The sequence below is a fragment of the Papio anubis genome, chromosome 10 (assembly GCF_008728515.1).
Source record: "Papio anubis isolate 15944 chromosome 10, Panubis1.0, whole genome shotgun sequence".
Lineage (NCBI taxonomy): Eukaryota > Metazoa > Chordata > Mammalia > Primates > Cercopithecidae > Papio > Papio anubis.
The window spans coordinates 10,971,995-10,999,774 of record NC_044985.1 but is presented as its reverse complement, the minus strand read 5'-3'; the positions used below and the strand labels follow the sequence as shown (position 1 = coordinate 10,999,774).

Sequence of the window (27,780 nt, the reverse complement as noted above, 5' to 3'; positions counted from 1 at the left end):
TCCTCGTTTCATTCATCGCTTCAAGCATAGCCAGCCCACCCCTGCATTCCCCCTTAGAGGTTGGGTGTCCCCGATGAAGCTGCTGACTGACAGGCCCTTTCTTCAGTTGCAGGGTGAACATCATACCTGTGATCCTTCCTCATCCAGGGGAAAGGCAAGAAGGAAAGACTCAGGGCAGGGCGGGGAAACTCTTTGGCCCCCAGCCAGCTCACATTAAAATGCGGTAAACAAGGTCTGTGTTGCAATCAGGCGCCTGAGAGGAGGTCAAGGAGGTTGAATGCTGGGCTGGGGCTCAAGGCAGAGGAGGCAAAGGGCGTGGGGTGGCCTGGCTGGAGGGAAAGGAACCAGCCTGGAAAGGTCTGGAATCAGGGAAGCCATGGGGTGGGGGCTGGGAGAAGAGGAAGACCTGGTGGGTAAAGGCGGGGCAGCAGGAGGAGAGGAGAGGGAAGAGGCCATGGGCCACAGACAAGGCAAGACCTGGGGGGGTCAGAAGTACAAGGCACGGGCAGCAGGGAGGGCGGGTCATCCTGGCACCACGCAGCTTGCCCAGTGAGCTTCAAGACACTGCTCCTTGCCGACTCCCTGCTATTACCTCTGGGTGTTTGAAGTGTGTCTGCCCCACCTGGTCCCTCCCACCTTCCAACTCCTCAGAAGAAAAACCTCCAGCACTGGGAACTACCTCCAAGACTAAATCTCCGCACAGAGGAGTCACCTCTCAGATCTAAGTTTCCCCGGGAGCAGGGACCACCCAAACTTAGAGCCCCTGGAAACCGGATGGTCAAGATCATGAGTTATTCGGACTTATGCATATGCCGGCCAGGACAGTGCACCTGACACCTTATGCACATTGCCTCATGGGATCCTCACGACACCAAGAGGGAGGTGCTTCCCAATTGACAGAAAACCGAGAAGCACAGAGGGGAAGTATCTGCTCAGAATGCATTCGAAGCCTGGTTCCTCTGTAAGCAAATCTTACTGACCAACCCCTATTTAGGGACTGGGCATGGAGTGGTGAAAGAGGGAAAAAGTCCCAGCTCTCATGAAGCTCATGATATTTTAGAGAGGGAAAGAGACAATCCAGGAAATAGACAAATAGCCACGTTCAGCGAGTGATCAAGAATTTACAAAGGTAAAAGGGTGGCAAGTGGCGGGGGCGGGTGTTATTCTGGCTGGGAAAGTCAAGAGATGCCCCTGAAAAGGCCCTAAGGCCCTGCAGACACCCAGGGGGAGGTCTTGGCAGGAAGGTGGGGGGATGGGAGGCCAGGAACCAAAGCTTCATGAGCCTTGGAAAAGAGAGATGGGAAGATGCTTGAAGGGACAGAGGAAGTGAGAGTGAAGGCTGTTCCACAGGCATCCAGGCTAGAGAGGAGGGGATCTGGGGTGGGCTGAAGTCAAGCAGGCGCTGGAGGGGCAGAGAGGAGAGGATGGAGTATATGGAGGGTGTGAGGGCAAAGAGAGCAGGAGGATGCGGAGCCTGAACTAGGGAGGCCCAGGAGAGAGGAGAAATGGAGAGGTAGGTTTTGACTCTAAAACTCAAGCACTGTTCCATTGACAGGGACTTTGTCTTTTTCTTCTTTGTCCCTCATTGGTCAGGACAGTGGTGACAACACAGTAGGTATTCAATTACTTCATTCATTTAGTCAGTGAATATTTATTGAGAACCTACTACATGCCTGGCTCTGTCATAGGCACCGGGGATACACTGGTGAACAGGACAGTGTCCTTGGCCTCTTGGAGCTTACATTAAAAGGGGGAGACAGGACAAGTAAATATGTGTATGTGAGCAGAAGGGAAAAGAGAATGGAGGGGCTGTTTTAGATGTGGGGGTCGTGATAAGGTGACATCTGATCCCAGACTTTAAAGAAGTGAGCTGGTGAGTCTTAAACGAGAGAATCAAGGGAAGAACATTTCAGGCAGAAGCAACAGCAGGTACAAAGGCCCCGAGATGACGAGTGTTTGTTGACCGAACAACAGATCTAGTGCTTGTTGACTGAATGATCAGGAATTGTGTCCCTACCAATACACTTGAAACTCTCTAAGGAACATGCCTGGGTCTTCCTCATCAGAAAAGAGTAGTCAGAGGGGTGGGAGGGAGCCACTTCCTGCCTTTCTTTACGCAATTCCTCTTTCCCCAGCCCTGGCCAGGCCTAGAAGCAGGGCTCAGGGAGGGTCAGGTGCTAAGTCTGTCACAATCTGGAGAAAGGGCAGAGAAAGTCAAAGAATAGGCAGGCTGTGTGCTGTCCCACAGCCCAGCACTCATGCCCACGCTGTTTCTACTTTTAACACCTGAGGGTCCACCCGGTCATCCAACCCCCACCTCTGCCCCTGCCATGACCCCCCTCACACTAAAACTCCTTACTTCTCTGGTCATTCTCCTGGTGCGTTATTTGTCTCTGTAGGGTTTAAGGGAAAGCTTCTTCACCCTCTGAAGTTTCAATGAAAAATAAACTCACAAAAGGCACATTAAATGGAGAAAAAGGTATATCCATTAATTCAACGTGTATACCCGGGGAGAATGAGAGAGTTGATGCCCACCCCTCAGCAGTGCTCAGAAGCTTCTATACTATCCTGGCAGAACAGGTGATGGGAGAGAGCAGAAGAGGAATTCTCTAGAGGGCTGAATGGATCAGGGAATAGAGATTCACTTGCCGGGTGTGGTCACATTCTTGGTCCTACAGGGAGGAGGAGAAAAACAATTGTTCCTTTTGGTGGGTCTGGATGTTAGGCAGATAAAGGAACTTCGATTTCATCCTGTGTTTTGGGAGAGATGGTGAAGGGAGGGAAGGTCTGAGAGACCTTCAGACTTCTTCGGTTGGGTAAGTCAAAGCGCCACGCTTTGGGACTTCTGACCCCAATACCTCTCTGGCTATCGCACCAGGATTTGAGAGGGCTGTAGATGCTGTCACTCCCCGCACCACCCCAACCCCCTAAGACACAGAGGGACCTAGGAGACTCCAGGTCTTAAAGTCTTAGCTCAGATTCCACCCAGATTCTGGCCATATTCCCAGTCCTCATGTGAGCACAAGATGATCAGAACTGGATAGTCACTTCCTCTTTATTATTCTTAAGTCATTTCTGCTTCTCCAACTATCTTGCTGACAAAGACATGTTGCTCTAAATTCTACTGATTCAAGACTTTTCTATTCTTACCAACAAAGCATAACAGGCTGCGAGAAACATGCCTGACCACACACAAAATTGGAAAAGGCATGCAGTGGGTGCAGATGACCCGACCTAACTGTTCCTTCTGATTTTAATTCCAGGCACTTCCCTCTTGGCCAGGTGAGATGCTACGATCTAGAAGGTCTCTCCCACAGGGCATTCTTAGGGCTCAGTGAAAGGACCCCCACCCCCAACAGGACAGGTCTTCCTTTCCCATGTGGGCTCTTTATCCAGAACCCACAGCTGCGGAGGAGTTGGCTTCTGGGACCCTTGACTGGGGACAAAGCAGGTGGGGGCCACGGAGGGAAGGCCCCAGAGCGGAGAGGCACCAGGCTGGCTGAGCCTGGCCAGCTGCCCTTTGCTTTAGCTCAGTGGTTATCAAAGCCTGGCCCCCAGGCCAGCAGCACCAACATCACTTGAGGCCTACTCAGCCAGAAACTCTGCAGTGGAGCCTCCCAATCTGTTTTAACAAACCCTCCAGGTGACTCTGGTGCAGAATGGTGGCAAGAACTCAAACCCGGACTAGGCCTGCGGGGTAAGTGGAGTCCCGGCTCTCCGGCAGACTCAAGTGTGGGTGGCCTGGGCCAAGCCCTCCTGTGCCTGGGCCATTTCTCCGTTTGTCAAGCCCTAGGACTGGGGTAAAGGATTTGACAAGGTCTCTTGGGCAGGGATGGAATCAGATGAGTATCTAAGCGGAAGATACATAGACAATTGTAACTACTCCTCTTTCTCACATGGCTCTACAGGGGAAAACAGATGAGTGCGGTTGCTTTGTCTTTGGGTAAAGTCACCAGGAGCTGCCTGCCTGAGTGAACCAGACAATTTAATTTATGCCATTTAGTGAAGGGTCTTGCTTTACCACCACATTTGAGGAGGGGCGGCAGGGAAGCCTCTCTGTTGGAATTTGTGACCCTTGGACGCTTCTCCCACCTCCACCCTTTTGGGGCAGTAAAAGCTTTTAGGTGCTGCCTCTTTAAGAACTCAGATCTGGCCGGAGGCCATGGCTCACCCCTGTAATCACAGCACTTTGGGAGGCTGAGGTGGGCGGATCACCTGAAGTCAGGAGTTCCAGACCAGCCTGACCAACATGGTGAAACCCGTCTCTACTAAAAATACAAAAATTAGCAGGGTGTGATGGGGCGCGCTTGTAATCCCAGCTACTCGGGAGGCTGAGGCAGGAGAATCGCTTGAACGGGTTTGGGGTTTGAACGCGGGAGGCGAAGGTTGCAGTGAGCCGAGATCGCGTCATTGCACTCCAGCCTGGGCGACAAGAGCAAGACAATGTTATAAAAACAAAAAACAACAACAAAAAAAACTCAGTTCCTATCGAAGTGGAGAAAAAATAACCACATTTGTTTGGCGTATTTGCACTTTTAATAGTCCCTGAAGCGTTCAAGAGGAAAGCAGGATTTTTACATCCCCTTTGAGGGACGCAAGTAGGATTGCCCAAAAGGTTCCACTCCGTTTACACTTAGCGAGGGCCCGGCAAGAGCCCCACCTTTCACATTCATTATTTCCCTTACTAACCAAGGCTCCGAGACGCTAAACAAGTAGCCCAAGGTCACCCCGCAGGGTGAGGGCAGTAGAGCCCCGGCGCGTGCCTCCTCCCTTCGGACCCTGCCGCGTTCCCAGAGGCTCGACTCAGCAAGCTGGAACAGGAACCGAACCCTCGGGCCCTCTGTCGCCTTCCCGGCCCTCGAGGAATCTGCGCCCCAGGCGAAGCGGTCCTCGGAGGTTCGGGAGCGTCGGAGTGACTTCCCGATCCTTTACCCTGGGACCCGAGGGATCCCTCCCCCCGAGTGCCGGGTCCTCCCCGCGGCTCCCCAGGGGTTCCTCCGGCCGCCCTCGCTGACTCAGCGTAATCTGAGCCGCGGAGCCCGCCCGGGGTTAATTGCCGAGCTTTGAACGCCCCTTCCCGCCCCGCCCGCCTCCAGCAGCCGCCCCGCCCCCGCGGAGAGGTCCCGGGCAGGCGCCAGCGGCCACACAGAGCAGCCGGAGGGAGCGAGGCTGCAGCGCGGCCGCCGGGCGCAGCATGACTGCCATCGGCGTGCAGGTAGCCGGCCCCCGGCGAGGCGCTGACCCGGGGTGCTGCCCCGCCGTGGGAGGTGGGGGTGGGGAAAAGGGGGGAGGGGCGTACCCCCCGCGAACTCTAGCGTCGGCCCGGGGGTGTGAGCGCCCCCCGTGCCCGCCCCCTGTTGCAAACCTGGGTCCGGAGGAGGCTGGGCGGGGAGCAACCTCGAGGAGCCTGCCTCGCATAGCTGCTCCCGGGGCGCGGACTCTGGCTGCCTCTGTTCGCGGCCTTGCAAGCACCCGAGGCTCCCAAACTTCACTGAGAAATATTTCTTCTCTTTGAGGTCACCAGTGACTTACTGGTCGGTTTACCATAAGGGTTCCCCTTTGTGAGAAATGAGGCGCATCTGGGGTGGAGGAACAGAATTGACTTGCAAAGTGAGTCTTATGTAACAGGATGCGTCTCTCGGGAAGCTAGACTTTTCTGGGGGTGGAGGTTAGGAGGATCGTCTCCCTCCGCAAAGCTGCGTTTGGGGTCCTGGGCTGGGAATGGACTCGCTGAGGCGCCAGTCCTCTGGGAAAGGCTCTGGGGAGGGAAGAAGCCCGTGTCTCCGAAGGCTTGGCTTCTCCTTAGCGGAGTGCGAGATGTTTATGTTGGCTAAGAACCTACACATTCCTACCCGCTCCCTCGGGTCTGCTGCTCCCCGAAGGGAAGTCAGTGGGTGGCGGTACCGCTCCCCAGCGGGCGAGCTTCCTTTCCGCGCAGCTCGCCCGCTGCAGAGTCTAGCCGCTGGACTGTCCCTGGGATTACAGAAGCCCGTTGACTTCGTGTAGAAACGCTCAGCCACAACACTGACCTAGTAGATACTGTTCCGCCCAGTTTATAGATGAGGTAACCGAGACTCGGAAGTAACGTGCCCTCAGTGGCTGGCCAAGGAACAGAATCAAGATTCAAACCCAGGGCTTTCTGGCTCCGAATCCCACTGGCTCCTCCTGCCTTTACCTAACGGGAGAAACCCTATCCACAGGCCACCCCCAAAACCTCTTCTATAGCCAGGACCTAGGCACCTGGGCGAAGCTGGGCATAGGGCGCAGGGAATTCCTCCCCTTTGTTCTGGAGCATGTCTGGAATCCTGGCCAGGCAGCGTGCTGGGACAGACCAGGTGCCCTCCCTTCCCTCCAGGAGCTTACAGCCCTTGTGGGGAGAGACACTTGGAAACAGGGCATGGAGGGAGCGAATGCTCAATTAAGAGAGGAGGAAGCCTGGTAGCAAGGTGAGAGCTCAGCTGGGGAGGCCACAGGCTCCAGGTGAAGGGTGGGTGCTCCGGCCACTTCTGGGGTAATAACTCTTCATCCCTGCAACCAGGGGACAAACACAGGTAGGAAGCAAGTTCTGGGTCATGCAGGGAGGGGTGGGCCCCGCTGGGGCTGAGAGGAGCAGAGGCAGGCCCGCTCATCAGAGGCTGTGAACTTCCAGGATGTTGATGATGGTGATGGCCTCACCTGGGTGCGGGGGGGGGGGGGAAGTGGGTGATGAGGGGGAGCCAATGGGGGAGACATGTTGGGGATGTGGCAAATGAGTTGGGAGGAGCTTAGGTTGTCTACCTGGGGGTGCTTTGGTTAAGGGGAACACATGAGGCCCTGAGTTATAGGAGGAAGACCATGACACTGGACTCAGTACCCCAGTAGTGTCAGGTGACCCTATTCTATAGGTCACAAGACATCATTCAGGGTTACAGATGAAAAAGGAAAATGCTTACATTTTTAGCAGAGAAGTTAAGGCTCAGAGAGATTTAAGTGATTGCCTAAAGGTACCCTGCAGGGGTCCTCTAGGTCAGGGGCAGGACTTGACCTCCCCGTTCCTTCTTTTCCACTGCATACCTGTCCAGCTGCCCTCCAGGAGCCGTTTCAGGCCCTGCATCACTGAAAGCTGGCGGGGGTGCCGGGTGGTTAGAATAAATACTTCAATATGTGTTATTGTTACTAATATTAATAGCTACCATGAGTTAGGAGCAGTCCGTGTACCATGCATCTTTATATGCAGGATCTCATTTGATTCTTGGGAGTTTCAGTGGTGGCCGGAGAGTTTAAATGAAGCTCTACTTTGCGGCAGGAGGGGGAGGAAACGAGATGATGTCAGCTGTCTTCACTTTCTGATTCTGACGTGACATCTAAGGGCCTGGAGATTAAAGTCCAGTCTGCCTAGGACAGGTGGGGCTGGGGAAGGGACTGGGGACGTGCCTGTTTTCCAGCCAGCATGATGTCTAGGGTTAAAAGGTTTCTGGGTCCTTTGACTCGTTCTCTGCATGTGGTGCTCCTCCTTTTTAGGACCACTTATCATTCTCTAGGGACCTTGTAACCTTGCCAGGTGCCTTCATGGCTACGACTTTCCTGCAAGTGTCATTAACTTCATTTTCTAGATGAGAAAACAAGGGCTCAGTAAGTGAAGAAACTGCCCAAGGACAAACACCTCTAATGGTTTGTGGAGTAGACCTAGGTTTTCAAAATTTCCTTTGGTTTCTTTCTTACTGGTAGATTTGTTTTGTGTGTGTAATAAAATGCAATACAGACTCCTGGCCCCCCAGTGTCCCGAGCAGGTACAGGGCTCAGTTGAAGTGAGGAAGGGGATGCAGCGCCAGCCTGCTCAGCTTCCCTGTCCACCTGGCTTCAGCACTGGAAGCCCCACCAGGCGCAAGGGGACACAGTTTGAGAAGCACAGCCCATACGCATAGCTCTGTGTTTTTGACTGCACCCAGGCTGCCTTCATCTCAGCACCTGGTCCTAGCTCTGGCATGGCCCTTGAGGCATCCCTCTGCACGCACCTTTTCCTCACCAAGCCGGGCATGGGGCGCAGGGAATTCCTCCCCTTTGTTCTGGGGCATGTCTGGAATCCCCGCCAGGCAGCGTGCTGGCACAGACCAAGTGTAGTCCCTCCCCTCCAGGAGCTTACAGCCCATGTGGGGAGGGCTGTAAAGGCTCAGTACTGAGCCCCTAGCACAAAGGCCCTGTCCTTAGAAGGCCCTAGTCAGTATTTATTCACTGAATGGATTCCACCTCCTATATATCATACAATTGTCTGGGCAGCCGTAACAAGCTTCATTGCGATTTAGGTGAGTGATCTTGGGCAAGTCACCTACCCTCTGCATAGTTTCCTTCTCCGTACACCCACCATGGAGCCTCCTACTTTATCAACCTCATAGGTTTGAGAATAAAACAGGATCCTACTTAAGGCAGAGGTGCTGAAAGCAAACTGCATCCTTATTCCTGTACGCCTGAGGTTGAAATTAGTGGTAGCAGGCCGGGCGCGGTGGCTCACGCCTGTAATCCCAGCACTTTGGGAGGCCGAGATGGGTGGATCATGAGGTCAGGAGATCGAGACCATGCTGGCTAACACGGTGAAACCCCGTCTCTACTAAAAAATACAAAAAACTAGCTGGGTGAGGTGGCGGGCGCCTGTAGTCCCAGCTTCTCAGGAGGCTAAGGCAGGAGAATGGCGTGAACCCGGGAGGCGGAGCTTGCAGTGAGCTGAGATCCGGCCACTGCACTCCAGCCTGGGTGACAGAGCGAGACTCCGTCTCAAAAAAAGAAATTAGTGGTAGCTCCTGTGTCTGGGGCATGTGAGCAGATACCCTTGCCAGGCTCTTTGACCAGGAGTCTCCCAGAAGCAGGGCTTTATTTTATGTCTCACACTGACAGGAGTGGCCCAGACCTGCCTCAGGAAGCCTCCATTCGCCCATGGCATAGGACACACCCTGTGTTCCTCATTGCTCCATTCTCCTGGGTCCTAGCAGTGACCGTCATGCGTGCCTGTTTTGCCTACCTCCCAAATCGAGGTGTAACCTGGCAGCTTCTTTTTTTCACGCCATTCTCCTGCCTCAGCCTCCTGAGTTGCTGGGACTACAGGCGCCTGCCACCACGCCCAGCTAAATTTTTGTATTTTTAGTAGAGACAGGGTTTCACCGTGTTAGCCAGGATGGTCTCCATCTCCTAACCTCGTGATCCGCCCGCCTCGGCCTCCCAAAGTCCTGGGATTACAGGCGTGAGCCACCGCGCCTGCCAACCTGGCAGCTTCTAAACACACTCCAAAGCAGGTCATTTAATGTATGACTGTGCAGGAGACTTGGTTTAAAGGGAGCTTCAGACGGAAGTGACAGTGGTTGCAAACGACCTTTGACTTATCTCACAGCTCTCCCTTGAGCACCCACTGAATGCCCAGGTATTGGGGACACCGCAGTGCATAAACACAGAATGTGGTGTTGTGGTGGTCGGGGGCTGCCTTCCCAGAGCACATAGTGTTGGAATGAGACAGAAATAATATGTAACTACAAACTGTCCTCAGAATGGTGAAGAATTTGAACAGGTACCTGACAGAAATACCAGGAGGGGCCTGGGTTGAGGGGGCAGGAAAGCGCTCCCAGTGGAGTAGACTTTAAGCTGAGACATGAAGAATGGAGAAGAGGTGTTGCCCTGGCGGGGTGGCAGGAGCTGCGGAAGAGCCTCTACAGGCTGAAGAGCCAGTCATCTGAGGAAAGAAAGTCCTAGACATGGGGAGAGGGGAGTGTGCTGGGAGTTGAGGTTGGTTGGGGAGGCGGAGCGGATTGTGAGGGCTTGTGGGCAGTGTAAAGAGTTCCTGAAGTCTTTCATTTGCTTTCTGGGCCAGGGCTTGGGTGCAGTGCCCGGGTGGTATCCTTGAACTGTGAGATGAGACACCTCACTGGACACCTAGCCTGGCTTGCCAGGAGACCGGGGTGAGGGCACCTCCTTCCAGGGCTGAACCGGAAGCGGAGGAGAGCTGCAATGGCCTTCCCATGCCTAGACGCTGCAGGAGCAGACAATGGGGTTGGCAAGCTCTGGATAGGGTACGGGCCGCACGAGTCTGAGGGCAAGGTGCAAGCATCACTTTCAGTACCAAGAAAAACAAGGCGATAGCCTAGAGTCCAGGGCTGCACGTGGACAGCTCAGAATGATCAGGTGGGTGGAGGTTAGGACAAAATCGTGTGTCCTGGGCAGATGGAGGGAAACAGAACCGTGTATTGATGTGCTAATGTCTCAGTGCTTGGTACAACCCTGGCAGCTCCGCCAGGCCGTATTCTTGTTTTTTGTACAAAGAAACCAAGGCAGGCTGCATGCTGAAGGTCATGGGAGGCAGGCACGACAGGTTTTCTGAACTCAGAACTGACTCAGATTTGTCAGTCGGTTTGGACTTCTCACCCACTCTAAGATCACGAAAGAAAGCAAGCTCAGGGAACTCTTAGTGCCTGGTGAATACTGGATGGCAAATGCTCACAGGTCTAGAAGGGTGGGAGGGTTCCCCAAAAATGGGGGGTCTGGTCTGTTCCGGGCTTCACAGGAGACCGGAGCAGAGAATAGGACTGTGTGGAGCGGGAAGGAGGGCGCAGGGGTGTTCCCTGCAGAGGTTCCTGGGGGCATGGCAGGGCTGTGGCTGACAGGGTGCTTCCTATGGTATTTTCCAGGCCCGGAGGCCTTTGGGCCAAAGGCAGCCCCGCCGGTCCTTCTTTGAATCCTTCATCCGGACCCTCATCATCACGTGTGTGGCCCTGACTGTGGTCCTGTCCTCGGTCTCCATTTGTGACGGGCACTGGCTTCTGGCTGAGGACCGCGTCTTCGGGCTCTGGCACTTCTGCATCGCCACCAACCTGAGTGCACCCATGTGCTTCAGAGACCTGGGCCAGGCCCACGTGCCCGGGTTGGCTGTGGGCATGGGCCTGGTGCGCAGCGTGGGCGCCTTGGCCGTGGTGACTGCCATTTTTGGCCTGGAGCTCCTCATGGTGTCCCAGGTGTGCGAGGACAAACACTCACGGCGCAAGTGGGTCCTGGGTTCCATCCTCCTCCTGGTCTCTTTCGTCCTCTCCTCCGGGGGGCTCCTGGGTTTTGTGATCCTCCTCAGGAACCAAGTCACACTCATCGGCTTCACCCTGATGTTTTGGTGTGAATTCACTGCCTCCTTCCTCTTCTTCCTGAACGCCATCAGCGGCCTTCACATCAACAGCATCACCCATCCCTGGGAACGACCATGGAAATTTTAGCCCCCTCCGGGGACATCAGATTCTACAAGAAAGTGTGGTCAAGATGGGACTTTTCTAACATGTGGCCTCTGGTGGGGCTGAGGTGGGACAAGGACCTTGAAACGGCTGCCTCTTTGCTAGTGACTTGTGGGTGATCAGCCAGAAATGGCCGGGGGACCTCTGCAGCTGATGTGCAGGGCCAGAGGCCAGGAGGGCGCCTCAGGGCCACCAGCTGCACAGACCTAGCCAGATGCTGATTTTAGAAGAAGAAAAAAACATTTAAAAACTCCTTCTTGAATTTAATTCCCTGGACTGGAACAGAGTTGGAAGCAGCGGCGTAACTGGTGCCTGAGCTAGCTGCACAGCCAAGGATAGTTCATGCCTGTTTCATTCACACGTGCTGGGATAGGGGCTGCAGAATGCCTGGGGCTCCCAGGGTCATTAAGAATGGATCGTTCTTCCAGCGAAGGGTCCAATCAGTGCCTAGGACTGTCTTCCACCAGCTCAAAGGGCCTTTGTATGTGTGTCCCTGGCTTTAGCTTTGGTGGTCAGTGCCAAAGAGGCAGAGTTCAGGATTCCCTCAGAATGCCCTGCACACTGTAGGTTTTCAAACCATTTGACTCGGTTTGCCTCCCTGCCCTTTGTTTGAACCTTACAAACCCTGGATAACCCCAGCTTCTAGCAGCTGGCTGTCCCCTCTGGGAGCTCTGCCTATCAGAACCCTACCTGAAGGTGGGTTTCTTTCTGAGAAGAGTTCTTGAGCAAGCCCTCCCAGGAGGACCCACCTGACTGCTAATACACAGCCCTCCTCAAGGCCCGTGTGTGCACGTGTCTGTCTTCTGTGAGGGTCAGACAGCCTTAGGGCACCATTTTTAATCCCAGAACACATTTCACAGAGCAGGTATCCAGATCTGCTGGACGCCACAGGAGGTGAGGGGGAGCAGTGAGAGCCTGGGTAATGATTAGCACCCATGCTGGGGATGCATGGAGGTGAAGGGGGCCAGGAACCAGCGGAGATTTCCATCCTTGCCAGCACATCTTTACTTCTGTTCATGAAAGTGCTCCCTTTCTAGTCCTTTTTCTGCCCGGAAGTAGGTGAGATTATTGAAGTAGGTGAGGTTATTGCCCTCAGCCCATTTCTTTCTACACAGACTCCTTCCCTCTCCCTCACCTGGTGAATTCTGGCTCCCAGCAATTGCATGGGTTTTTGGTCTCTGCCCCGCTCTTGTCACTGCTCCACGTTCCTTTCCTGGTCTGGGCTGAGCACCTGTACCTACCTCTATTGTGATGTTTTAAAATTCTTATCCCAGGATGCATGGAGTCATGAGGCAGTCTGCTTTGTAGGATGTAAGGCCATGGACTTTAAGGTTGAACTACCAAGATGCCCAGAGTCCACGGAGATCATCCCAGAAAGGTTTCCGTGAATTGATCGGTTTTATGGAGTACGGAGCTCACCAACCACACAGGCGGCATCTTAGCCTGGGAAATGGGAACCTGGAGCAATCTACAAGTTTCAAAGGGGGTGCGTAACCCCCTTGTCTCTTCACGGGGAGGGGATATATGGTGGTGGGGAGTCAGGGCCCAGAGAGGGATGCACTTGTCCAGGGTCACCCAAAGCCAGGAGTAGGGCTGACCCACCCACCAGCAGGATGCCTTTTCCTTGACACGGAGGGGAGTTTCTCTACTTCTCTCCAGAACGCTACCCCCTGAGCACTAGTAGGTTTGGTTTTGTAGAAGCATTCAAAAATTGAGTCCTTTTTCATCCTCACATGGGGGCAGGGAGCGCAGATATTCAAAGGAACCGAGAACGAGAGTGGAGGGTGAGACTGAAGTCCCCAGGAGCTTAGAGGGGCAGCAGGGAGAGCACAGACACAGCCTTGGAGCATGGGCATTTGAAGTCAAAGGCCCTGGACTGAACTTCCGCCACCTCTTTGCTTAGTAGCTTGGGCAAGTCATAGGGCTTTAGTGGACCTGTCTTCTATGAAATGCGATCATGCCCCATTTCCTGCTGTGTCTGCCTCAGGCTGAGGACATCTGTGTGAAAGAGCAGGAAAAACAGGGGTGTGCCCCTCACACCCTGTTGGGGATAGTAAAAGGGACTGGGGGCCCTGGGGCTTCCCTGGCCTCCATGGTGACTTCATCCTATTATTTTAGCTGTTGTCCTGAAGGTTTGGGTGAGAGCTACTAACCAGGTGAGTTACAGTAGGAGACAGACAGAATCTGCTGAGGGCAAACATTTCATGTTGACTGGGTCTTCTAATCTTGTTCCTGAGTAACTGAGCTGGGGGACCAGAGAGGAGCCCTCCTCCTGTAGGAAGGGGTTGGGAGCAGGCCAGAGCATACACCCTCACCTTGTGTCAAGGCAAAAGGATGGACAAATACAGATCAAATCTCATCCCAGGCACCCTTTATTTCCTTGTCCCTTTCTGGGACCCCTGAACTTCTCTTCCCAGAAGAGCAAACAAACCAAATCCCAGGCCCTTGTCCTGCCCCACAGTGCCCCACATCCCTTCGGAAGAGTCCAAGGCCTGGGAAGGAGCTTCTACAGCTGAAGGAGGGTATATTATAGGGTGTCTGCTGGGAAGACGCACAGCAGTGCCCAGCTGTCTCAGGACCTGTCTTGGTCTCTGTCCGTGGGTGGCCCTGCTCCAGCCTCTCAGATGATGCTGGTCCTGCAGGTGCCCTGGCTCTGCTCCAAGTGGCTGGCCTTGGTGCTGTTGCTGAAGGAGGAGCTGAGGGCCACGGGGTGCAGTGGGAGCTCACGGAGGTGCCACTGCTGCCACTTCTTCTGAACCTCCAGCTGCACCTGCCCGGGAGACCAGCCATCAGCCCAGGAGGAGAGGACAGTTTTGTGCCTGGATCCCTGCTCACGCCCCCGGGGACTCCACGCAGTGGCAGGACAGCCGCTCCTGCCCAGCTGTCCTGTCCCCTAGCCTGCAGACCACGCAGATGGACTGTTTCCAGCCCCAATGTCCAGTAGTTACTGAGGGTCACCTCTCTCCTGGGCACATGCACCCACAATCTCATTACATCGTGTCCTGAAGAAAGGACTTGTGCACCTTGGAACAAGTGGATACTTATTCCCATGAAGCCACCCAAGCTCAGAACTTACCTGGGACCCAGGGAGTTACTCTAAATTTCCTTCACAAGTGCCAGCTGCAGCAGCTGAACGTTTGAAGCTAGGCTTGATGTTTGATTTTTGGGAAACATCAAAGGTCATTCCCATTCAAGTGCAACAAACCAGATAGACGGTCAGTAGTCCCAGAAAGGCTTAGCTCATGTTGACTACATAGCTCTGTATGCCCAGAGCCTGGCGTCCTGACCCAAATGTTCTGTGTGAGGCTCGAGTCCTCAAAGTGAGTATGCAGTCTCCCAAGGAGTCACTGCTCATCTGGAGGTCCCTAAGGATTAAGCTGCAGACAGTTCTGAGTCACCCATTTTACATATGGGCAGACTGAGGCCCAGAGCATGGCAGTGACTGAGATCGCCCATTGAGCAAGCAGCAGGGCAGTCAGGAACCTCGGTTCTGCCGAACTTTCCTCCTGCATTTGCTGAACAGATCAACATCGGCACCAGGAGTGCTTGTTAAAAAACATTTTCTCAGACTCCAGCCCGGACCTATAGAATTTATTTCTGTGGAATGAGAAACTAGGAACAGGTCCAGCCATGGTTTTAACAAGCCCTCCAGGTGATTCTGTTGCTCCCATTAAGACTTATAAAAGAACTGGCCAAGCCCCCTGCCACCATACCCAGGACTCCCTCTGACTCTTTCCATCCCGCTTCCTACCACCCCTCCCAGGTAGCTCCTTCTGACCCGGAATCCAATGGCTAGGAGCGCTCCTGGGTACCTGGGTGACCCGAGACTACTCACCTCCCCGTTGAGGAAGCAGTAGAGGACGGCCACCACCAGTCCCTGCCAGACAAACAGAGGCAGCAGGGTTAGCTCAGGTGCTCAGCATGTGACCTGAACCAGCTGACCAGCTGCACCCTCCCCAGGTCTCTTAATCACCAGCTACAGGCTCACTTCCCCACCTCTCTTGCCTCACTGGGAATTAGGCTACCTCTTATGGGCTGCCCACGGTGCCCCTGGCTGTGCTGGCTCATCCAGCGTAAACTGTGAACTCCTTGCAGCCAAGGGTAGGCTCCCTTTCGAACACATGTGGTATCAGAGACAGGTCAGTAGGGGCTGCTAACCCAGTCAGCCGGGCTCAGGAAGCTCACCTGGGAGCCACAGGGATGGGTGGCACCTGAAGTGTGCCCACTCTGCTGGGAGGGGTGTAGGCGACCCAGGGTTGCACCCTGGGCCGTGCATGGTCTTGTTTCAAGATAAGCTGGAAATCTGAATATGTTTAAATGTAGATAACTAATTCAAATTGAAAAACAAATGTGTAGGCAGAACAAACTATGTACAGGTCCCAGCCAGCCAGCGGTGAGCAGGGTTGGACCTCCCTGCTTAATGGACAGGTGGCTGCACCTCCATGCTCAGAGTTTTATGTTCCCTGGTGTGGTGAGGTCTGTGCCTGTAAGGCCCTCCCTCCCTGGTATTTGGAGCTCCCGATTTCCTGATGGTGCCCCCAGGATCCCGGTGTGGAGCTCTGTCAGGGGAGGGACTCCAAGCAGGCACCCCAGCCCTGCTTGGAGCCTAAGAGGCCTACAGGTGAGCAGGAAGCGGTGTCTCTGCGGTGTATTCGCCCTGCTCCTCTCCTTTCTCAGGGACCCACCTCAGGCCACCCTTCTCTCCCTACGGGCCTGCCCTCCCCACACAGAGGCCTGACCTCAGATGGCCCAACTCCTCCTCCCTAGTCCCACCCAGGCCTGCCTGTAGCTACTTATAAGATTGGAAAGGACCTCAAGGGGTGCTGAATCAGCTCATCGATGGTGGGCTTAATATGTACAACTTCTCAGGGATATTGGCATTTTAAAAAGAGTTAGAGGCGAAGCTGGAAGGGTTTGCTTTAGAATCTCAGGTATCAATGACTGCCACATAGACTGGGGACTATTTGAGGGGCAGAAACACTCAGGGCATTGGTTTCCAAGTTTTGCTGCACATTAGAATCACCTGGGACCGTTTGTCCACGTTGCACTCCCCAGATCCCAGTAGCTGGGGGCATCAGCAGCTTTTAAAGATCCCCAGACAGTTCCAACAAACAGGCATCATGGTCTGGGAACTACTGTCAGAGAGGGAGTGAAAAGCATTTCAAGGCAGGCTGTGAAATAAAACAGACCTGGATCAGAGCACAGCTAGGCCTGAGTAATTGTAGGTCCCAGGTGCTTCATTTAATCTCACCAAAGCCCTTGGAGGCAGGTGAGACGATCTTCACCTTACACGTGAGGGAACTGAGGCACGGAGGGGTTTAGGCATGCCTGGAGCTCTGTGTGCTTGGCCCAGAGCCACGAGCAGGCCGAGGGTGCTGCCCATTGCATGGGCTCGGGTTGCCTGGCCTCCGCTGCCCTGGGGTCCAAGGACACATTTTCACTGTTCAGAGGAAGGAGTTAGCTGTGCTCCAGGGTATATAGGGCAGACCGCACACAAGCCAGCAAGTTTACTAATCTCCACGGTGATTCTGCAATCATTAAGAATGAAGACTTTGAAGAATTTTAATGACATGAAGAAATGTTCGTGATGGGCATGATAGAGAATTAAACAAAACAAGCAAGATACAAAACCATACACATCATGATCCCAATTATGTGTGTGTGTGTCTTTGTGAACAGAAAAGAGACGGAAGTAAACACACCAACATTTTAACAGAGGTTACTTGTGGGTTATGAGATTCTAGATTTTTTTTTCTTATTATTTTTCTTTTTTAAAAAAATTTTCCTTATTTCCCAAATTATTCACAATAAGCAAACATTATTTGTACAACCAGAAAGAGTAAATAAATTTTTTTTTTTTGGAGATAGAGTCTCACTCTGTCACCCAGGCTGGAGTGCCATGGCACGATCTCAGCTCACTGCAACCTCCACCTCCCAGGTTCAAGCGATTCTCCTGCTTCAGCCTCCCGAGTAGCTGGGACTACAGGCACATGCCGCCATGCCTGGCTAATTTTTTGTATTTTAGTAGAGACAGGGTTTCACCATCTTGACCAGACTGGTCTCGAACTCCTGGGCTCAGGCAATTTGCCCGCCTCAGCCTCCCAAAGTGCTAGGATTATAGGCGTGAGCCACCGTGCCCGGCCGTAAATATACTTTTAAAGAGTATGTGACAGTGATGGTGTTACTACAGTTGTATGTGTTCTTCTTAAGCCCCGCCTTTTAGAAATGCATACTAAAGTGTTTGCAGATGAAATAACATGATGTTTTGAATTTACTTAAAAAGATGGGGGTAGTAGGTAGGGACAGAGATGAAACAAGACAGGCCATGAGTGGATACTGCTGAGGCTGGGGATAGGTAATGGGGTTCATTGTCCTACTCTCTTCACTTTCATATATGAAAGACATTTTTGTGTGTATATATAAGAATATATATACACACACATATATATTTATAAAACTTTAAAAGATCCTTTTCCTTCAACAACAATCCTATGAGAACATCAGAAAAGTGCTTTTGGTTTTCTCTTGACATTTTCCCAGAGAGGTAGTCCACAGTCCCAACCATTAGCCCCAACTCTGAGGGACAGGAAGTCTCCATCCATGGCCAGGCAGACCCAGGTGCAAGCTCTCAGCATAGTCCGTTTTCTGAGCCAGGTCAAGTCCTTCCACCCGACTGGTCCTCAAATCCTCTACCTGCTAGATAGGCCATCGTGTGCCCAGCCTCCCTGGACGTTACAAGAGCAGTGGTGGGGAAAGCTAGCTCCTAGCCCCCAGGCCGAGAGGAAAAGAATCCTGGATTAAGCCAGAGGCTGAGTTCTCTGAAGGTCTGGGGCACTGACAGGGGCTACTGGGCAGAGAGCCAGCTTAGAGGAGGGTGTGGTCTGAAGGTGTGGGTAGGGCAAGACCTGACTCCACTCGGTGGGTCCCCAGTGATGCATCCTCCCTAGAACCTTTAAGTAACAGGAAGACCCTACCCTGAACAGAGCTCTGGGGATGAGGGGAGGGTTTGAGCCCCTACTCACAGGCCGAGGCCACCCCATTGAAGTCTTGGCTGGACAGTCTCGCCCTACTGTGGAAATGTTATTAAGGACTAAGTTCTTTAAAAAAAACAACTGGGAGAATTTTATCTCAGGTCCTAGAGCCTATAATCACTGGCTTCTCCTGGCCATTAGTTTGATTTTGTCTTATGGATATGAGAAATCCTGAGACAATTGTTTCGTCTTTGCTTTGGCTACTGGGAAGCTCCCTACCACACTTACGACCCATCTCTCCCTCCTGTATAGAACTTTATCGTATTTGTTTCTGTGTAGCAACCCAGGCAGTTGTATATTCTTTTTCTCACTGATCCTTCATCTGCTTATTTTTTGTCCTTTGTATGTTTTTCTCAAAAGCGACACTGCATTATTTTTGGAAGGAAATAGCTATGAGTAAATAAACAAACGGCATTGTAAAGTTTGGGATTCATGTTCAGGCTCCCTCTGTCCAAACACATATACTGTTGTTTTTTTTTAACTTCACAACATCTTGTTGAATTAGTAGGTAAGTGATTTTCCACCTCACTTTATTTTTTAAAGTCAGTTTTTAGTTTTAATAATTTGCATATGCACGTGGTTTCAAAGAATCAAAGGATTCCTGTTACGGAACCAGCAGCCACCTGACACCCCGCCCTCACTTCCTGTTCCTCAGATGCGACTACTCCTTGGAACTCTCTTTAACTGCTCCTAGAAATTATGCTGATGTCGCTACTTGAGGAGTTTTCAGTCTAAGGCATTTTCTATGGACTTCCCAGTGTGAAGATGACGACAGTGTTCTCTTCCAAACACCCGCCCCACACTCTTGCAAGGCTCATCTTCCTGTCTCAGTGTTTGATGACTCAGCCATCCGCGGTTACGTTATTTTGACCATGCATATGCTATTGAGAGTTGTACAATATAGTGTACTGGGGCTACTTTTCCTTTTTATTTTCCCTGAAGTCAGTTTCTCTGTCTCTCTTAGTTTTATCTCCCACTTCCATTTGACTGGTGGGGACCAGGGGTCCCTCTCGGGGACCTGTAGCACTGTCAGGTCTGACCCCTTCTTTCCCTGGGTCTCCGCCAGATAAGGCATCTGGCTCGCTGTCTCTACGCCCTCCAGTTCTCCCTAAGCACAGAGAGAACTCCTCTTTTCGGCAGGCAGCCCCAGTCCCGGAAGCTTACCTGGAATGAGCCAAGGGCCAGTTCAAAAAACAGCTGGATCTCCATGGCGTCCTCTGGGGAGAAGGCGAAGACAATGTAGTGGATGCCAAAGAGGGGGATCAGCAGGAGAGTAGACCTGGCCAGGCGCCTGGGGACACACAGAGACTGCAGCCTCCACTCTGCCTCCCTGTGCCCTTCTCCTTCTGCGGGCACACAGCTGTGCCACTCCCCAGCTCGGGACGGACTGCTGAGGCTGGCTAGCAGTGCCCCACACTTTTTTGTTTTCATTTTTTATTTAGAACATTTCTAACTCCCATGTATCTATCACTCAGATACAACAATTTTTGACTCACGGAAAAGCCCCAAACTTTCTGATCATGCAACTCCATCAGTAAAAAGAAAAAAAAATCGGTACCTACACCATTAACTTTATCAATTACGTGCCTATATCACTGCTACTCTATGTCTAACATCATCTAAGCAAAGCCAGGTTTCTCATTTGCTAGATAATAAATATCTATAAGGATAAATTCTTGCATTTGCTTCCCAGGTTAGAGTTGCCAAACTTAGCAAATAAAAATACAGAATCCCCAGTTAAACTTGCATTTCAGATAAACAGTGGACACCGTGTGGGGGTATAAATACTGAAGAACGATTTGTTGTTTATCCATAATTCAAATGTAACTGGGCATCCTATATTTTACCTGGCAACTTCATACCAGGCCCCCAGGAATCTGACACCAGGTAATCCAAGCCACTGCCAGATTCTCAAACACAAAACACCATGGAGAAGGTCTCTGGGAGACACTAATTTGTCCTGTTTTTGTTTTGTTTTTTTCTTCGTTTTGAGACGAGAGTCTTGCTGTGTTGGGCAGGCTGGAGTGCAGTGGCGCAATCTCGGCTCACTGCAACTTCTGCCTCCCGGATTCAAGCGATTCTCCTATCTCAGCCTCCTGAGTAGCTGAGATTACAGGCACCCTCCACCATGCCCGTCTAATTTTTCTATTTTTAGTAGAGACGAGGTTTCACCATCTTGACCAGGCTGGTCTCGAACTCCTGACCTCAGGCAATCTGCCCACCTTGGCCTCCCAAAGTGCTGAGATTACAGGTGTGAGCCACCGCGCCTGGCCACTAATTTGTCTTTAATATAATTTATGGGCTGAATTATGTCCACACCCACTGCCAAATTTTTACACTGAAGCCTTAGCCCCCAGTACCTCAGAATGTGACTGCATTTGGAGAAAGGTCTTGAAAGAGGAGGCTATGTTAAAACGAGGGTGGAGTGGGGCCTAATCAATCAATGGGTGTCCTTAGAAGAGGAAATATGGACACACAAAGGGACATCAGGAATGCCCACACACAGAGCAAAGGCCCTGTGAGGACACAGCCAGAAAGGCCAAAGAGAGAGGCTTCAGAAGAAACCAAACCTGTCGCCACTTTGGTCTTGGACTTTCAGCCTCCAGAACTCTGAGAAAATACGTATCTGCTGTTTAAGCCACCTAGTCTGTGATATTTTGTTATAGAAGCCCTAGAAAACAAACATATTTCTCTCTAACATTTGAAAGGTCTTAAGTATTTTTGGATCACACACTTCCCTAAAATCTGATGAAACCGAAGGTCATCCTCCTTTGAAAAATACACATACTGTTCCTACACACATTTGTGTGAATTTCAGTCTTTAATGCACATGTGGAGACTCCCTAGCCTTGCCCTAAGGATAAGATCTCTCTGCCTTCGGGCTTCCTGCCTGAGATTTCTTAGTGTTTCCATCCCCATACAGTGTCTGAAGCTCTACAGTCAGACCATTCCCCCCAACCGCCCCCATGCACCTGGTAAACTTCTTAGGACTAGGTCTGCAACTTTTCCTCCATCTCCAATAGCTAGCACCAGTTGAGTACATAGTAGGTGCTCAGTAAATGCTTACTGACTGACCATGCCTCAGTCTTCGCCCTTCACTTACTTATAATGGCTGACTTCATTTCCTCTTGTTTCCTGGGTTCTAAGTTTTCTCATCAGGATTCTTAGAATGTTTATAAAAAGGATGAAATTAATCTGCAAAACACAAGGCAGAGGTGGAGCTGAAGGTATCTTGCTTTTCCAGCCACCTCTCCTGGCCCTGTCACCCGGACCTGAGGGCAGAGAAGACATTGCAGACATCACAGCCAGGATGGGTCACCACTGCTGCCCGCCCTTCCCATCCCCACCCCCAGTCCTGGTGAAACTGTCTAGAGTCCATGGCTGGAGGCAGCACTCCCTCCTACCCTGGGCTGCAGGAGCTCTAAGGTCTGCTCAGTTGCAGGGCAGATCACTCACCCTTGCAGAGCATTGGATGCCCCTGGGGATACTGTTAAAATGCAGGTCTGGGGTGGACCTGAGATTCTGCATTCTAACAAGCTCCCAGGTAATACAATGCCAAAGCTGACTGACTTTACAGCAGTGGTTCTCAAAGTTTAGGGTACCCATTGCTGGACTCTAACCCCATAGGCTATGGTTCAGTAAGTCTGGCGTGGGGTCCAAGAATTATTATTTTTAACAAGCTCCCAGGTGATGCTGAAGCTGCTGGTGTGAGGGCCAGTTTGCAGCTCAGTCGCCAGCTTCAAGAAGCCACCCTTGATTACTTCCCTTTCCTGATTCACTGTATTTAGGGATAATATTACTGTTTAAGAGCACTTAAAATATCTTTTTTTTTTCTTACCAACTATGATTGGGAGATAAAAATATCTTAAAAGCTCAAATGCATATGTCTGTCAAACATGTATGTGCCTACTTATCTGCCAATTCAACTGCCAGTTCCTGAAGGTCAGGAACGCAGTCTTTTTATTCATTTTGGTGTCCCCTCCCCCAACCCCAGTGCCCAGTGCCAACAACATTAGGAAGTTGCCCACGTGGTAGCATCTCTCCCTCCCTCACCCACCTGCTCCATTTTATAGAAACAGGGATCAGTGGAATCACCCAGCCTCACACCCGCATTGTTCACACAAGCAGCCTGGGGCCTGGGAACACTTGCCAAAAGACACAGGATTAGTGGCCGTCTAGGACTCCTGGCCCAGCACTGCTTTTCGGGGAACCCTGCTTCTCTGCAACTTGTTGTAAGCTGGCTATGCATGCTGTCAGCTCATTAAGGCTACTTAGTTTAATTCTGTTTGCCTTAGAGTTGTATTTAATTTAATAGGGAGCACTGGAAGGCAAAAAAGAAAGAAAGGAAGAAAGGAAGAAAGAGAAGGAAGGAAGGGAGGGAGAGAGAGAGGGAGGGAGGGAGGAAGGAAAGAAGGAAGGAAGGAAGGAAGGAAGGAAGGAAGGAAGGAAGGAAGGAAGGAAAGAAGGAAGGAAAGAAAGAAAGAAGAGAAAAGAAAAGAAATCTTTAAGGTCCCAAGAATGAGTCTATTTTCAAATAGTGGAATTCCAGGCCCCATGCTAGGTTGGTAGGGAGATATTTTGCATCAAGAGTGCTCATCCAACATCCTCAATCACTGAATAAACTACAGTCCTCTGAAACCAGCCCCGGACACTGGAGCTGGCTGTCCTTCATCCAGGGTTGTCCTGGACTGGGCTGTCCAAGTCCCAGAATAACAGCAGGGCTGGCTTAACTAAATGAGGAAACAGCCTCCAGCATGAATATTATGAAGCCATGGCAAATCAGTTTCTCAAGGAATTCCACATGAAACAGGAAAGCTCACATCTACTGCTAAATGAAAAACAAACAAACAAACAAAAAAAACAAAAACAAAAACAAAAAACCTAATTAAGGACTTTGAAAAAGAAAAGTGTGTCTGCTCAAAGAAAAAGATAGGAAGGAAAACACATAGTCATAACATATATGTAGCTGGGAGAATGATGAATGATTTTTTTTTTCCTTTTTAAAAAATACATTTTGTGCCCGGCACAGTGGTTCACGCCTGCAATCTCAGCACTTTGGGAGGCTAAGGCAGGCAGATCACTCGAGTCCAGGAGTTCAAGACCAGCCTAGGTAACACAGTGAATGCTCATCTCTACAAAAAATTAGCTGGGTGTGGTGGTGGGAGCCTGTAGTCCTGGCTACTCTGGAGGCTGATGTGGGAGGGTCACCTGAGCCCAGGAGGTGGAGGTTGCAGCGAGTCATGATTGCGCCACTGCACTCCAGCCTGGGTAACAGAGTGAGACCCTATCTCAAAAAGTAAAACCAAAACAAACATTTTGTGTTTTGCATTTTTTGCTCAGATTATATACTTGAAAAAGAATAAAAGGTTGCCATGGAATGGCCCCCTCCTCTCAACCAATCCCAAGATGCCACCCAGGCAGCTACTGGAAGAGAAGGGGCCCTGTCCTGTGCCCTCTCCCCCTACCCCACGCCAGCGAGCCTGGCAGGGCATTTGCTTTCAACTGGTTCTGCAGCCTTGGGCATCCCTGAGCTGTCCGTGTGGTCGTTATTTCCAGCCGAGGCACTGCTTCTATCCACGAGATGATTCCCATGTGTCGCCATGTGCCTTCCCTCATCTGTCCCTGTGCTGAACCATACCCATGGGCTGGGCTACAGGACTCGACCCTGGTACACAGCAGAATCGCCTGGGGACCAGTACCCAGGCCTCTTGCCAGAAAAAGAAATAGAATCACTAGCTATCAGTATTTTTAAAAAACTCCCAGGTGATTCGAAAGGGCACCAGGATTGACACCCGCAAGCTCCTGTCCAAGATGGCCACCCAGCATCTCTTCCCTGGGGCCCCCCCTGCAGGCCTGAACCCACTTGCAGCATTGCAAAGTCCCAAGACCATGGCCCCACTGAGCTTCCCCAATCTGCACTCCCACCCTGTTCAGATCTCAGTTTAGCGACTCATCCCAGGTTAACGAGCAAATCCCTAGAAAAATGCTCAAGGTCCACAGGTCTGAACCAGTGAAGGTGGAATTTCAGGCCAATGGGAGCCAGCCCGTTTAGAACAAGGAGCTCTGCTCACCACACTTGAGCTGCTGCTCGCAGGAAAGAACCAGGTTTGCAGGCTCTTGCCTCCAGCCTACCCCTCATCCCACTCCCCGACATTCTGTAGGGGGCAGAGCTTCCACACCCCACGCTGCTTACCAACATCACAAACACTGTGGTTTATCCCTCCTGGCACCTACAGGGAGCCCTGTCCCTCCGCCCTCTGCCCCTGTGGGCTGGTCACCATTTCCGTCTCTCCCACTGATCCCCAGTTCGGGAGAGGAGGGCCACTCACCAGGACGGAGAGGGCCACAGGCCCACGAATGATCCACCAGATGGATGCGTTGGCATTGATGTCCCAGCACCTAAGGGAGGGACAGCTGGGCATGGTTACGAGTGGGAGCTGGGCTGACCAGCAAGGACATGTTCCCTGAGGTGGCCCTTGGTATGAAGGACCCATGTTTGTGGCACTGAGCCCCTGCCGTGGTGTGCCCAGTACCATTAGAACCCCGCCCCTCCTGCCACCCAGGAGCACTGCTGGGGCTGAGGGAATGGCCACCTGTCTCCCTGCGAGAACCTGAGAGCCGGGAGACTCCCAGATCCAAAAGTTAGCTCACTGTCAGAATTCCCCAGTGAGCACGGTGGCAAACTCAGCTACCGACAGAGGCCAGGAAGATGACATCAGTAAGGGAAGTGATGGATGGCTGACATGCGACCTCAGGATGCGGGGACATCAGGCCTGGAGAATACTTAGCAAACTGGGGAGTATGTGCCCTGTCCCAGACAGCCACAGCTCTGTTCCAGCTCATTTTTCCACGAGGAAAAATGGAACATGTTAAAGGACCTCTCCATTTTTTTTCTAGACAAACTGAAAATCCAGACCTTGAAAAAAAGTGAGTTCACCCAATACAAAGATTACTCTGAAGCAATGATTTCGGGCTGGATTTGGACTATAGACACTTGGATGTCTCATTTGACTTCATCCACTTATTGGCCTGGTTGTGTCATTATGCTCCTGAGAAATCAACTCCCATGCTGCCCCGCTGCCTCGCCGCTGCCCTGCTGCCTCTCCTCTTCCCCAGCTTCTTTTAAGCTTGCTTCCCATGTACCTACTCCCAGGTGCATCCCCTGGGCTCACTGCCACCCTCAATGCCTGACTTCTTTAGAGCCTGGCTCTGCAGGGCTCCTAAACACCCAGGGGTAGAGAGGCATCCAGGAGGGAGATCCCAGGAGGAAGAAAAAGCTGGGCTGGCCCTTCCTTGAGCTTCCTCCGCGGAGCAACACCTGTCTGGAGCCCCGTAGCTCTTGTCTGGCATCTGACCCACACACAGAGCAGACGGGCAGCAAGAAGACAGGACGGCCAGGATGGTGCAGGCATGGCCAAGGCTGCTCAGCCTACCTGGAAACTCACACCTGGGAAGCAGTGGGCATTAGTCCAGGGAACTCATCTGTGGCTTCTATTTTGAGAAAAAGGCCTTTTCTAGATCGCTCCAAAGAAGTAACTACGCTGTTTGAAAAGCTGGATGATGTCAGAGACATTCTTGTTATCCTCCTTCCATTCGCTTACCCAACGTCTTCCAGAAAGTGTCTGGCAATAGCCCACAAAGCAACAAAAATGGCTGGAGAACCTGAGGATTAAAAAAAAAGGGAGGGGCAGAGGAGACAGGACTCAATTTTCAACACACATATGAGAACAGGACAATCAGTTACCCCAGCCCAGCTACTGAGCAGGTGCCAAGATTTGGTTTCCACAGAAACCCCTCTGCCATCTTGTGCCATCTTGTATAAATGTGGCGCCGTGTGCTTCAAGGGTGCCGGGCATGCCCTGGGGATTACAGCAGAATCAAAAGGATCCCAAAGGTCACTTGGTGTTAGGGGTCTCCTGGTAACCCGGGCCAGACTCCAGAGGACCACTGCAAAGTATAGAGGGGCTGGGACTCCTGGGCAGGCTCGTGGACCCATGGAGGCAGCTGGTAGATCCCCCTTCTCGTACCGTGATTTGCCTGGCCATGTGCAGCGGGGAGGAGGAAGCAGAGAAGGGGTGGACACAGCTCATGAAAGAAACGTTGATTTTATTCAAATATTGGCTTGTAAAAAGCTTGTCCATTTAACGGCTCAGGTAAGCCATCACTGTCATGTTTAAACAAAAATATATTTTGGACTAGAGATGAGATCAAGTCCACAAGAATTTAGAAGAGAAAATACAACAACATTTCCTGACTTCTAGTTAAACATGGCAAACTGAACTTATACATTTATCCCTACTTGCCCTGAAGCCCCTCTAAAATGATAATAAAGAAATAGAAACGGTAAAAGCCTATAAGGACAAAGACTGAGAAGGAAGGGCAGAGTAGAGGAGAGATGGCAACAGGCTTAGGCACACAGAAGGTTGGCAGAGGAGTGGCAGCTGATGTCCCGAGCAGAGGAAGCTGAAACAAGTGTTGTCTGGGGCAATGCTGCTGGGGAAGTACCCAAGGATGCTCTAGGGCCAGGGCACTCGGTACCCAGGAGGCAGGTGGCAGGGTGGGGCTGGGGCAATAGGATGGTTTGAAGTCTGGATAAGAAACAGATAAGCACCCGAGGCGACCAGCACTACCCTCATGAGACCGAATAGTTAACTTCCGATAGAGTATATTCTCTGCAAAAACTGAGCCAAGGAGAACAGGGCTGCAGCCCAGCAGAGGGCCGGAGGGGGTGCTCAGCCGAGCAGGAATGGAGTGATGGTCTCCACCAGCACTCAAGGTGGCGCTTGAGCACCTGGTATGTGGCTGGTCCCTAATGAGTTGTGCACTAAGTGCAAGATAGATACCAGATTTTGAAGACTTCGTACAAATAAACTAATGTAAAATATGGCCAGACGCGGTGGTTCATGCCTGTAATCTCAGCACTTTGGGAGGCCGAGGAGGGGCAGATCACCTCCTCAATCTGCCAGGAGGTCAGGAGTTCGAGATCACCCTGGCCAACAGGGTGAAACCCTGTCTCTATTAAAATAAAAGACAAAAATTAGCCAGGCGTGGTGGCTCATGCCTGTAATCTCAGCTACTCGGGAGGCTGAGGTGGGAGAATCACTTGAATCCAGGAGGCGGAGACTGCAGTGAGTCGAGATTGCACCACTGCACTCCAGCCTGGGTGACGAGAGATAAACTCCGTCTCAATTAAAAAAAAAAAAAAAAAATGTAAAATATGTCATTACCAATTTTTATATTGATTATACATTGAAATGATACTATTTTGGTTGCATTGGGTTAAGCGGAATAGATTATTGAAACAAACACCGCCTGTTTCATTTTACTGTGTTGATTATGGCTACCAGAAAATTTTAAGCTAGATGTATGGCTCAGATTCTGTTTTTTTTTTTTAAGCAGAAATACTTAAATCAGATTCTATTTCTAACAGACACGCTCAAGCTGAATGGTAAAAGCCTCAGGCCCGGGGCCGCTCAGTTTTCAGGCCTCTACTGAACAGGCTTCTATGCCTACCC

At 51.6% G+C, this 27,780-nt stretch overlaps 2 protein-coding genes across 3 annotated transcripts in view; one reads left to right on the top strand and one right to left on the bottom strand.

The window, feature by feature from the left end:
* The first annotated feature begins 373 nt into the window (after positions 1-373).
* TMEM37 (transmembrane protein 37) lies at positions 374-12,285 on the top strand. Of its 2 annotated transcripts, none has more exons than XM_009185043.4 (2): positions 374-961; positions 10,647-12,285. In XM_009185043.4, exons 1-2 carry the CDS (start codon positions 938-940, stop codon positions 11,217-11,219), a joined length of 597 nt encoding a protein of 198 aa, XP_009183307.1. In that variant the 5' UTR covers positions 374-937; the 3' UTR covers positions 11,220-12,285. The 2 variants fall into 2 exon arrangements, with proteins under 2 accessions (XP_009183307.1, XP_003909261.1); XM_003909212.5 differs by lacking the exon at positions 374-961 and adding an exon at positions 5,094-5,215.
* A 1,298-nt stretch (positions 12,286-13,583) lies between these two features.
* Positions 13,584-27,780, bottom strand: part of SCTR (secretin receptor) — a 79,490-nt gene continuing 65,293 nt past the window's right edge. Inside the window, exons 9-14 of the mRNA XM_031651181.1 lie at positions 25,867-25,927; positions 24,595-24,664; positions 21,369-21,460; positions 19,430-19,556; positions 15,070-15,111; positions 13,584-14,004 (exon numbers count right to left, since the gene is read on the bottom strand). Of these exons, the coding sequence (XP_031507041.1) occupies positions 13,855-14,004; positions 15,070-15,111; positions 19,430-19,556; positions 21,369-21,460; positions 24,595-24,664; positions 25,867-25,927 (542 nt within the window). The 3' untranslated portion in view covers positions 13,584-13,854. The remainder of the gene's footprint in view (positions 14,005-15,069; positions 15,112-19,429; positions 19,557-21,368; positions 21,461-24,594; positions 24,665-25,866; positions 25,928-27,780) is intronic.